General features: G+C 41.7%; 1 protein-coding gene across 1 annotated transcript in view; it reads left to right on the top strand.

Annotated features, from left to right (window-relative positions):
* caskin1 (CASK interacting protein 1) overlaps positions 1-13,012 on the top strand; it is a gene marked incomplete at both ends in the record, with an annotated part of 90,001 nt that overhangs the window by 38,245 nt on the left and 38,744 nt on the right. The window contains one exon of the mRNA XM_079176769.1: positions 8,754-8,805. Coding sequence (XP_079032895.1) covers positions 8,754-8,805 — 52 coding nt within the window. The remainder of the gene's footprint in view (positions 1-8,753; positions 8,806-13,012) is intronic.

Below are 13,012 nucleotides of genomic sequence, written 5' to 3'. Positions count from 1 at the left end.
GTTGTTTGAAAATTTCTCGCCACATATCAAGCATACAGGTAAGCCAGCATCGTTGGCAGTGAAAGCAAATGAATACGTCCACGCAGAATTAAACTCTCTAATTTCCTCCGTGACTTTTCTGTTTTTGGATTTATCCATCGATAGTTTACCGAGGGCCGAGGTCTGCAAATCATGATCAGACACCTGAAGCGAAAGGCGCTAGTCAGTGACGTAAGATGGTGATATCGCGTGGCGGATCGCGTAGCGCGGCCGTTTTTGAATATATTACTATTTTGCTCGACAGAGTTGGAATCCAGGTTGATGCGATCTTTCCATAAATATATTTTCTTCAATGTATTTCTTCATACGTGGCTGTGATGTAGTGCTCACTTATACAATCGTAATCCCCGCAGTATATATGAGATGTGGCTTTTAGATCTCCAGCAATATGTTTGTGAATGTTTGACGAATCTGGCAACAGAGGCAGAAAACAGCTGCTGCTGTTACACGAACACAACACACACACGGAAGGAAACCAGTAGGACCGGCACCCACTACATGCCCAGTGTACGTGAATAGTCACGTGATATTCGTTTTCAGGCGTTTAAGTCTGGACGGAGATCATCTCGAAAACGATGCTTAAACGCCGTGTGGACGGAGGACTCGGGGAGCCGCAACAGAGGGGCCGAAGAGCCGCATGCGGCTCCGGAGCCGCGGGTTGCCGACCCCTGAACTATCCGATGCCTTTATGCTGAGCAGCATGACCCGTTTCCATCTGAGCGCCGGTTACTTGGACGGCCCGTTTTAAGACGTCGTAAAACCACCATGTTCGCTCATTGGTTGGCCTCATGTTCAGCGAGTTATACGAGCGCGTCATGAAATGATAAAGGAGGAGTAGATATGTGAACATTATGTCCCGCGTATGCTCAGTAATATATGTGCCTTTCAATGCGTTCAGCTCCTAATTGTGAAGGATTACAAATGTGTTTAAGCGTCTGTGTGTGTGTGTGTGTGTGTGTGTGTGAGCTGTGAGTAGATGGCACGTGTTGTGGTGTGTGCTACCTGCTCACGAAGCAGAGTCCAGGAAGTGTTGATGAGGAAAGAGGAAGCAGGGAGGGTCAACGAGGATCAAACAGCTCCTGCGGTTACCACGCCGACACACACACACACACACACACACACACACTCGCACAGTTCATCTGTCCGATAGTATATGCAGATAAATTATTAACGCTGATTATTTATACTGAGACATCAGAGTTATGTGCGTTCACAAATCACTGTAATGCTTTCGTATTTGGTTTGGCTTGTCACCGTGTGTGTACACGTTCATGATACAGCACTTCGTGTGAACGTGTGTGTAGTCGATTTACTGTGCGCGTGTACATCTGGCAGGCAGTGGACGATGTTGGCCGAGCTCCCGCTCTCACCCACTCTGCCCTTATATGATATCTGTTACAGAGCTTCTGTCCTTATTCGATGGGGGGGGGGGGGTCCTTTTTTTCTGATGTCAGAAAATGAAGAGGGAGGGAGGTCACGAAGTCCAAAGTAAAATAATTATTCAACCCACACAGGGACGAAGGAGAGAGATGGCTTTCTGTGTCTTAACCGGCTCTAAACCAGCGGATTGTGTGCTTGTCTGCGTGTGTGTTTTCACATGTGTGTGTGTGTGTGTCTGTGTGTGTGAGTATGTAGTTGCAAAGTGGGAGGGGTTATTTTAGGTGCCCACGGCACAATCATCACCCCGTCATGTAGTCGGTTAAAAAGCTAGGTTAAAGTTAGAACAGAATAACCAAAGAACTACCAATCAAGTTACGTCAATATCACAGAGTTTATTGCAACAACAAAAACATATTTTGGCTACACACACTGACGCAATGCAACTGAGTTCAGTCATTACATGACAAAAAAATCAACGTTGACTTCTCGTTTCACACACGGCACGAACAGTGGTTGTCTGGAAGAAAGACCGGTTTGTTGGACTCGCCCACCTCCACTCCTGCCCGCCTCGTCTGACTTTTTGCAGTCCTCATACTTCTTTTGTTTTCCCTTCGTGGGATATCTACGAATTGCTTGTAGGTATAGCTACAACCATCAGGGAAAAATCAGCTTCAGTTGCTAAATGCTACTAGCTAACGTTTTGTTTCCACCTGTCGGTGCTGGAGAGTTAGCATTCGTGGGTTTTTAGAGCTTTTTCGTTAACATCTGACCGCTGCTGCATAAAACACTGTTGAGAGCTGTGAGAGACAACCAAAACAGGAAAGCAGTAAGGGGTTGTGCCATATGTTTCTTTTTTTTTGACGGCCACCGTCAGCCCAACAACCAGCGATTGCCAATATATTAGTGCAGGTGAGTGTGTACGCAGTTAAGAAAGGTTAAACCGACACGAGAGTGTAGTTTTACAATCCTGATTTGATTCCACTGAAACCGTTCAAGAATAAAGAGTCAACCTTAATATTGCAGCATTAATTCATGAATACAGGCCCTGCTACCGTGCCTACCAACGCAACTGCACTGTGAGTGCTACAATGGCGAAACAGAGGAAAACGATTATGTGAGAGAGAGAGAGAGTGAAAAGGAATACTATCACCTTTCTCATTTGCGGACCTGGAGGGAATTGATGGCAGAAGAAGAAAGGAGAAAATGAAGAAAGGGGGGGTGGAGAGGTGGAGGAAATAGTGAGAGGAGGGGGAATGGGGACAGATCAATCAGGGCCAAGACAACAGGTCTACTTTCAGCGAGCACTCCAGAGTCCAGCGCACTATTTTCCATCCTCACTGCCAGGGACAGAGAATCAGAGAGGAAGGGAAAAGAAATACGGAGAGACAACAGAAAGGCAGGAGTGCTCAGGCTATAACCTAACGTTTCCTTTCCATTTGTTTCCCTCTTTAAACTAAATGGATTCCATGTGATAGACCGATATAAACTCCCTTGTTTAAAAATTGTCTGTACAACACACTCTGTCCTCCCCAGGATATATTATGCAACAGCACAGCATATTAAGAAAAGCTGTGACACTGTTCTCTTTTCCTCTCCCATGAGGATAAAATCAGCCCATTTTTGCCAGGGGGTAAGAAAACACAGAATCAGCAGACTGCAAATAATCCTGTAAAAACCATGTAGTCTCTTTTACCTTGACTGCCTCCATCCCTTAATTGGAATATGGATAGATCTAACCTTTTCTAACATGCATGCATAGACACTACAATTTAAAAATCACCATCTATGACCTTTACTGGGTCAACCGGGAGCAATCTTTACACCCATCAAGGTTGGAGGGTGGTGTTAATTCACAATATATATAATATGTAGCTTAAGTGAAACAGGAACTGTTCCAGAAGTGACAACACTTCAATTAGAAATCACATGGACATTTGTTGGAATGCAAATGACTAAACATCCAGCCAGGAACATGACCTTACTCAACAGTACGTCATGCCGTTTGGTTTGTTTAACTCGTCTAGACAAGGATGGCAATTTTTAGCCACGCTAGCAGCAGGGCTCTTGGCATGGCAATGGTTGGTCTGTTGGTTGGTCATTCATAGTTATCCTTTAATTGTGCTACTGCCAATGTTCAACACTTTGGGCCAATAAAAAATACCTACCGCTACTTGCTAGCATATAAGATAGTGAACGTGGTAAACATTAATCCTGCTTGATATCATCATGTTATTGTTGTCATCAGCTGTAGCTTAAGGGCTTACAAAATTATGATGGAAGTGATTCCCATTATCACTTCCGCCACATAAGCTGTTGACACCATTTGTTGCACAGATTTAATGCTAGATTGAACTATTTTTGAACCACTCAAGAATTGATAAAATGGTCAAAAATCCCTCCAAAATACCACGTTAAGACACCAAGACCTGGACAAATACCAAATAAAAAGCCATGTTGTGATCTGGTAGGGCTTCTGTTCTGGAAACTGCGAACAAACACCCTTATTGTCAATATACCTAGGAAAGCCATACATCCTCTGAATGCCCCAGGTCTCTACTTACTGGTTGTTATGAGGCTGTGAGTATTGTAGAGGTCACTGCAGGTCACTTTAAAAACCTATGGGGGTCTAACATCATCACACATGAATATAATTGGGCTCATTCCCTGCACAAGAGCTTTCCAGTCGTACCCAATTTATGCAATTCCAAGACTGTTAAGGGCAAATGACGTTAGAAGAGGGTTGGTGCATAAGGTGGAAACCAATTTTTGATGAAAAGTAGGCTACACTCATTGCCAGGCTGGTAAAGACTGGATTTTAATATGCCAACGATTTAATGTTGTTTATATCGGAACAATTTCAACTTCTAAGTGCAAATGATGCTGTCGTAGACTCCTTTATCATACAATATTGATCGAACACCAATGAAGAAATGCTAAAATAAGAGATTTCAGTGAGTTATAGGAGCTAGTGGAACAACTAACAGCTAATGATATAAATGTTGTTTTCTCTAATGGACAAAGATGCTTTAAACATTCCTTACCCTTATTTAATATGAACATTATACTCTGGATATATTTTAATATATTTGCTCATTGTGTGTAATTACCTTAAATTTACATTTCTCATATATTTCTTGTGTGTATGTATGTTCATATCTATTAATATTCAACACATTTTTATAACCTATGTACGGCATATTTCGACATACTACCAGTTGCTGTTATTCTATTGAATTCTGATGCAACATTTCATCATTTGCAGTATTTGATGTATATATTTCCTCCTGCGCAGTCTTAACCCACTTGTTTATATTACATTTTTCTTTCTTTTGCTTTATCTTATTACACCAAAGGCAGTGTGCCAACACCCCGACTGAAAAAAGCTCTCCAAAACCCTCAAAGGGTTCAACCATTTTAATTGACTTTATAAAAACAGATTTTTATTTCTCAGTTTTGGAGTGATTACTCGCCTCCAGCATTTTCACAGAAGCTTTTGCTTCCGTGGGAAAGTTTATTTTTGAGATTTCCTCAAAAGAGTTCAAAGCCAGAATGAATATCGAAATGTTTGGTTGTTGGCTGGTGAAGATTTCTATATTGTGCTGCATGTTTCACTTTGCACTGCGGATAGCGTCCTCGCTGCAGGCAGGTCTAGGCTGGTAGGAGACTGGGAACACATATGGGTGCTGTCAGATGCTTTGACAGGCGACTCCGACAGGCCTGCAGTCAGTGCATAGTCCAACATTACAGAAGCTATCAATGCAGCAGTGTTTTTTGAATGTGCGTGTGTTATTCTTTTCCAATGTATTTATGAGTTCCCACAGTATCTGTGTGTATGTGTGTGTGGAGTCCTGGAGTGTGTTTTTTTCAGCTGTGTGGCTTCATCATAACCATGGTTTCGCTGTTTGTTATGACTGTCTACTGCTATGTTGCTGTCCAGCATCTCCGAGCAACGCACATACACACACACAGAGGCATAGACACACTGATGCAAGAGCAAAAACATTGACAGGAGGTACTTATCACCCAGTTTGCCTTTTAAACCAAGTGTGTGTGTGTGTGTGTGTGGGTGTGTGTTTGTTTGGGGTAGATGGACGTGTCAAAAACTACAGCGTTGTTAGTGTCCCGTACAACCCAAAGTCAATATGGACTTATTTCAAGTGAAGTACGCAAGTTAACTACGTTATGTAACGTTACGTAACTTAGCTTACTTAATTACGTAACAAACATACTTTTTTTAACCCCAACCACAATATTTTACTAAACTCAGTGAAGTCGTTTTGTTGCCCAAATCTAACCTAAATTGTTTCCTGTGAACAAGGAAGTTTATTTTGAAAAGACAGTGGAAATTGATACATGCCGAACACATTTTTTTATTTAACGTAATTTAACTAAGCGGTCCCTTGAGATTAAAATCTCTTTTACAAGGGAAACGTCCCGTCCACGTCTCCTACAGGAATCATTAACTGGTGAGGATGCTAACTTTTTTTTGTCGGGGACATGCAGCTTTAGCATCAGTCTTTTAGCACGATATCATGTCGGTAGCCATCAAATAAATGTTTTAGAACTTTTTACATGATTCTCATTTTAAAGTGAGTCAGCTGTAAACATTTAAAAAGTCAGCGGGAAACAGTGTTTCCGACCAACTCCGTGAGCTAATGTTAGCTTAATTAACTCGCTAGCTACAGCTGACACATCTCTTAGCAACAGCGTTTGTCTACCTCTGGCTGAAATAAAGGACCCATTGTTTTAAAAAAATGACTGAACATTTTGATGGTAAATCGGCCACGGTCTCTGCATATGTGTCGCGTGAGGCCAGAGAGCTCGACAGGTGTAGCAACCGTTAGCTGAGCGACCGGTCAAGTCATCAAATTCTTTTAACATTTGCTTGAAAATTGGCATCTTTGGAGATGTAGGAACTCACTGAATGACACAGACGAGGCTGAAGGCAAAGTGCATCCGTTAAAGAAAAGTAAAGAGAAAAATGATTACGAGGTGATGGATACCAAGTGGAAAGCTTTCCCCACAAAGGTCAGTTTCAGTCTTGAGGACACCTTAAAAATTTAACGAAGGGATTTCCGTCGTGTATGGCAATTTTCCATGTGGGGGGGGGGGGGGGTCTGGCCTGACGTTATGGAGTCAAAAGGTCACAGTCAGAGGCTGCTGGACAGATGTGGACACAGACGAATGTGTTTTTGTTCAGTACGGAGCTTATCAATAATACATAACTTTTTTTTTTATATGTTCCATCCTCGTCTCTCTTTCATCTCTCTTGGAATGTTTCGCGTTATCATTTCTTACCGAACTTTTCTTCATGTTGACCGCAACTTCGCCACGCCTTTGTGTTAATGCATGTGAGCGGATATCAGCTTCCGTGGTGTTACATCGCTCTCACAACAGGTAGATAGTGCCTTTATGTGCCTTTAAATGCTCTTTCTCCATGTGTGTGTTCTCCATGTGTGTGTATGTGAGAGAGAGAGAGAGAGAGAGAGAAAGAGAGAGTGTGTGTGTGAGTGTGTTAGTGAATCCCTGCATTTAGCGGCCAGAAATAGCTTGTTAGGAAATCAATGTTCCTCTCCCAGTGGCGCTGGGAGCTCTCTCCTCTACAATGAAGGGACTGTCCTGTTTCCTGCACCCTGGAGAGTATGTGTGTGTGTGTGTGTGTGTGTGTGTGTGTGTGTGTGTGTGTGTGTGTGTGTGTGTGTGTGCGCGCGTGTGTGCGTGCGTACATGCGTGTGTGGAAAGGGTGAAAGAGAGAAAGCAGAACGAGAGAGACATCTTGGCTGCATGTCAGCTGACATTGGACATGAAAACAAGGGGCAGAAAATGAACAAAATAATGTGGGTGAAAAGAGGGTTGTGCTCTGACTCCCTCTACCTGTAGATAAGTTACTTCAGAATCTGTGACGCGTAGGTGCTAATAGGCATCAGTCTTTTGTCTGATGAGAGAGGTCATCGACCCTCACCTGTGACGTTGCTTTTGGCAGCGAGCCAGTCACCAGGCCTCCTGAGCTGAATAGAGATGTTCCGATACCTTTCTTTTCCTCCCTGATACCGGTAACTTGAACGTGTGTTTCGACCGATAATGAGCACCGATCTGATACCCTGCGTTTTAAAAAAAGAAGAAAAAAAGATTCAATAATGTATATCTATATATTGCTGTGAAAACACCTCCTTCAAAGAACTGTATTCATTTAAATTTCTCAGCAAAAACTGAATTTTACAAGATTGTATTTGATGAACGCTATGATTGACCTTCGCCCAAGTAGAGCTTGAACGCATCATAATGGAGGATTGATACCACTCTCACAACACTTAATTATGAAGCTACAGCCAGTAGTCGGTTAGCCTAGCTTAGCACAAGTAGCTGTTGATGTGGTTTGTATTCTGTTCAAATGGCATTTCAAGCTTTTTTTTTTTGCCGTCCAAACTTTCTAAAATCAATCTGGATTCAATCTGTATTGTATCATGACCATTATCTATACACTTCTGTGACGAGCAGGAGATGTTGGCCGTCACGTTCGCACTATTATCACATATTTCCAGTGGCAGAATATCAATTTGAGTGCACATCAATCAAATTTACGTTCCAGTCTTTGTTGCCATACTTTTATCAGAGCGTGTTGTTTATTACATTACCTACACAGCTGTAACATAAATACTTAATGCAACATCTGCATTTAAGTGTAGTGGGTCGCAAGAGTCAGTTTGAATTTATTCATGAGGAGCAATTAACAAACAGGTCACAAAATGCTTATCCGACCCTCAGCATGAGGCCAAAGTGATGCACTAGACTTTCATGTGCAACACATTCACTTTGACACAGTTTTTTTTGGGCATATCTTGTGATAACTTCTATGAGATTTTGGTAATTTGCTTTATAATGCTGGATAATTTAAAAAAAAATAGTTCCACATATAATAGAGCTCGCACATTTTGTTTATGTTATATTTATAGAGGCAGGTTTTGAATGTAATTCTGCATTCATGCGTATCCACACAGAAGCAAACATGTCAATTTTCATAATGAGAGACAGATATCATCCCCATGTGGTCCTGAATTGAAAGAAATGGCGAGGAAATGTGACGACATAATGACTCATGATAAATGAGTCTCATTTTTGGAGTAAGAAGTGAAAAATGTTTTTTGAGGTTGTTTTTTTTTATACAAGGTTGAATAAAAAATACTCCTCACCTATAGCACAATGATTTTTTCAACATGAACATTAAATAGAACACCTATATTTCTGTGTAATATTGCATAAAGGCCAAGACCGTCCATTACTATCACTTATATGCTGCAAAAATCAATTAATGTTCCACTTTCTTTGTGTTTCAGAGCTCCTCGGTTCGGCAAAGAAAGTGAATGTCAACTTCCAGGATACAGACGGGTGAGTTACCTCTCCCTATCTCCCTCACTTCCTTCCTCCTCTTCCCTTTGTTTAAACATTCGTCCTCTCCCACTCATTCACACACAGTAAAAGCTGCATTATCACGATCATTTTGCCAGCGTCTCTATAGCATTTGAAAGCAGAAGGATTAGCCCAGATACCACTCAGGTTCATGGCGTGTTTATGTTCATGTGTGCGATAGAGAGAGCATTGATGCCATTAGAAGTCTTGCATGTGTGCGGTGTGGGGCTACGAGCCCATTGTGAGCACTTGTAATCGTGAGTTATTGCTTCAAACAGACAACACATCAAATGGAGGACTGCGATCCCAGATTCTGGCGATCTGGTTTTGTTGGTCTTAGAATGTAGTCCACCGCAGATGACACACAATGGATGACTTTAGTGTGACGTACTGCTCCGGATGGCTGCATGGGGCTGCTGGGTATCGGTGCTTGATACCTTTTTGTGTGAATGTATAAATGTGGTAACTCTTTTCACTGTTACTTACTTATGTGTGTAGTTGTTGTTTTTTTGTCTGTTTTTAAGAGATACACTGAGGCAGATTCCTATCAACTGTGTTGACATGGCAATAAAGTTAATCTGTCTAACCAATCTAAGGTATCGACCGAAATATCCTGCAGCAGCAAGTATTATTGAATCTTCTCCTGTCAAATGGTACATAATGGTTCTTCTTTGTACCAAGATCTAGAAAAAAAAGACTTGTATAGGTTTCCCTGCAAGCGTTCTTCAATTTAATGCGACGTGTGTTAGCAACCTCCGGTTCTAAAAAAGTGAAGCCAATGCCGAAGTGCGTTAAACCTGCATTTTCTCTAATGACCATCAGGGGGCGACTCCTCTGGTCGCAAAAATAAGTCAGATTGTATAGAAGTCTATGAGAAAATTACTCTACTTCTCACTTGATTTATTACCTCAGTAAACATTGTAAACATGAGTTTATGGTCTCAATCTCTAGTTTCAAGTCTTCTTCAATACTTCATGATGTTCATTTAGTAAATTATGGTCCATTTAGAGTCAAATAGACCATAAAGCAGAGTATGCTTTAGGGCGGGGCTACCTTGAGATCAACGGGTCACTTCCATAGCTTAAAACGGCGTCTCGGCCAACGGCCTCATAACACAGTCCAGACATGGTGACTTCCGTTCACTGGTTGCAAAAAAAAAACAAGATGGTGACAGCCAAATCGCCGAACTCAAAGCTTCAAAACGGCAGTCCACAAACCAATGGGTGATGTCACGACGCCTATGTCTACTTCTTACATACAGTACATATAGAGTCTATGATTGGCCCACTACTTCAACCCACACAGTCTGTGTGGGTTGAAGTCGAGCACATTTTACGCAGCTGAATGCTTCCATTCACATGATGGGAAAGTTCGAAGAAAGTAGGAAAAAAGATATCAAAAGATGTACTGTTATGGTATCACTTTAAGGGTACTGGTATTGTCATTTTTTAAACAATACCCACCCCTATACTGCTGCATCATGTTTTAGTTGCAACACAACTCTCTGGCACCTGTTGGGGCGACTGCGGCTCAGGGATTGAGCGGGCCTTCCCTCATTCAGAGGATCGGCGGTTCGATACTCGGCTTGTCGATGTGTCCTTGGGCAAGACACTTAACCCCAAATTGCTCCAGTAGGTTGTGCTTGCAGTGCATTTACCATTTACCACCTCTCAGCCCTTTTCTACCAAATAGTTCCAGGACGATGGAACCAGAGGAACCAAATTCAGGAACTAAACCAGGAACTGAAACTCCCCTTTTGAGTATTCCTGTTTGCGTTTCTATGGCATCGGTAAACCACGCAAATAAAACTTAGAATAGACAGAAAAAAAAGACAGCTGTGTTCAAAATGCAATTTTCATACATGAGGAAACAATGGTACAGAGTAATTTTTAATGGGGTTTCCCACGTTTAAAAATATTGCATACTGTATATGCGCTAAATTTGGAGGAAAGAGTGTGACGCTGAGCATCTTGCAGCAGTCTGCTCTTTAGCAGCCACATTTCCAGTAAAGTTTACAGCTGCTTTGTCGGCACTGTTTTCATTTTACAAGCATAATGCAGCTCGTTTATGACGGATACTTTGTGGCTGTGCTTTCCTCACTTTAATTACTGCACACAGCAGACTATCTTGTCTGTAAGTTATATCTGTATATCCAGAATAATGCATATTAGCAGAAGGAAAATTCCTTCTGCTGCTTTCCAGATTTTGGAAGGGGATGTGACATAAGCAAACAAAAAAAATAAAAAGTAGTTTTTCAATACGCCCCATAAAGACAAATAAATGTTTCCAGAACATTGAAGCTGTTTCAGATGCTCTTGGCAGCCCTCACTTTTTTCCATTCAACTGTTCATCTCTGTCCATGATACAAACAGTGCAAGGTAAAAAATGCTGATTTCCTGCGTCCATGAGTCACGACAGCTTCAGCGTTTGTGAGAGTAATTTAAACGGAGCTGAAAGACTGCAAACTGTGCTGAATGAAGTGGTTTCTGTAAAGATCAAAAGTAATCCTCTCAGCGCTGCTTTGCCGCTGTAACAGTGTAATCTAATTAGCTTATTTACTGTTATTGCCTTTTTGCCCATGATTTCCGCCCTCAGCATTAACTGCTCCTTACCATGCCAACATGGCTGCGTATGGGTAAGTCATAACTAAAGTGTATGATGGGGATACAAGGATCAAGTTGAATTTAGTTTTATAATCAGCACTCCATGGCTAATGAGTCTGCACACGCGTAGTCATTTTAGATTAATTTACTCTTCTTGGAAATCGCTTGGAGACTTGTAATGAGCTCACTGTGTTGGAAAAGAAAAGACTCTAAATTGGGATCTTTCACCACAGAATTTCCTCATCTGCTGTGTGTGTAAAACACAGACTGTGTGATCTCAAAGAAATACGTGAAATGACCATAGAAGTGCGTTAAGTGGCAGCAAGTGAGAAGTGCCTTCGACTTGCATTCTTTCTAATGGCCATCAGGGGGCGACTCTTTTAGTTGCAAAAGAAGTCTGGTTGTATAGAAGTCTATGAGAAAATGACTCTACTTCTCTCTTGATTTATTACCTCAGTAAACATTGTAAACATGAGTTTATGGTCTCAATCTCTAGTTTCAAGTCTTCTTCAATACAGCATGATGTTCATTTAGTAAATGATGGTCCATTTAGAGTCACATAGACCATAAAGCAGAGTATGCTTTAGGGCGGGGCTACTGTGATTGACAGGTCTCTACCACAGTGTTGTCCGGTCTGGGAGTTGTCCGTGTTTTCCTCTTAGAACTTTAACCCTTTCACAGTGTGCTTTCAGTTCATGAAAGTTAATTGTAGCATTTTGGTCGCCTAAAAATTATTCAGAAATTAGAAATGATTCAGTTTTCTGTTGTACTTAGCTTCACCATCCTGGGGTCACTTCTGGTTGCTTAAAACCAAGATGGCAACGGCCAAAAACCAAGAAGGCGACAGACCAAAAACTAAGATGGTCGACGGCCAAAATTCCCAACTCGTGGCTTCAAAACCATAGCCCACAAACCAATAGGTGACGTCACGGTGACGTTTAGGCAACAAAACCACTTAGTTAGGTTTGGAAAAACATCATGGTTGACCTTAAAATAAATAAGTAAGCTAAGGGAAAAAACGTAAACACTTCCCAATAGGTCACTAACATAACTTGACATAACTCAACAACACTTGGGGACACAAACACTGGTCTCCTGCTTGAAAGTCCTGTGTTTGTTTGACCCGTCCACCTCCCCTCCTTTCCTCACTGTTTACACTAAGTCACTAGCTCTGAGTGTTGCTTATATTTACTATGCGCGTAATCTGTGTTTCCACCACGACGAAGGATCCTTATTGACTTCCCATTTGCATTGCTCAAGTGGTGCTGACATGAAATTTTAACTCATCGCGTGCCACCACCACACGGTACGCTGTGTTTACGTGATTAAGATAATTAGAAAACAATGTAGCAGCAAAGTAGTGAGGGTGATATGTAGGAAGGAAATGAACATAAAGAGAAAGTTTGTCACATATACTAATACTGTGTCTCACAAGAGACGGGAGACGTGACAGCAACAAAGCACTTAGAGTGCACAGAGGATCTCTTTAGAAACCCTGACAAGGAGATCCCCAGTGAGACCCGAGAGTGCATTACAGGAGAGCTCCTCCGCAATTATATATGCACTGAATGTGTGTGTTTGTG

This window comes from Pholis gunnellus, assembly GCF_910591455.1.
Source record: "Pholis gunnellus genome assembly, chromosome: 17".
NCBI classification, from domain to species: Eukaryota; Metazoa; Chordata; class Actinopteri; order Perciformes; family Pholidae; genus Pholis; species Pholis gunnellus.
Note: the sequence above shows the minus strand (reverse complement) of the source record. Positions and strands in the feature narration are given on the sequence as shown.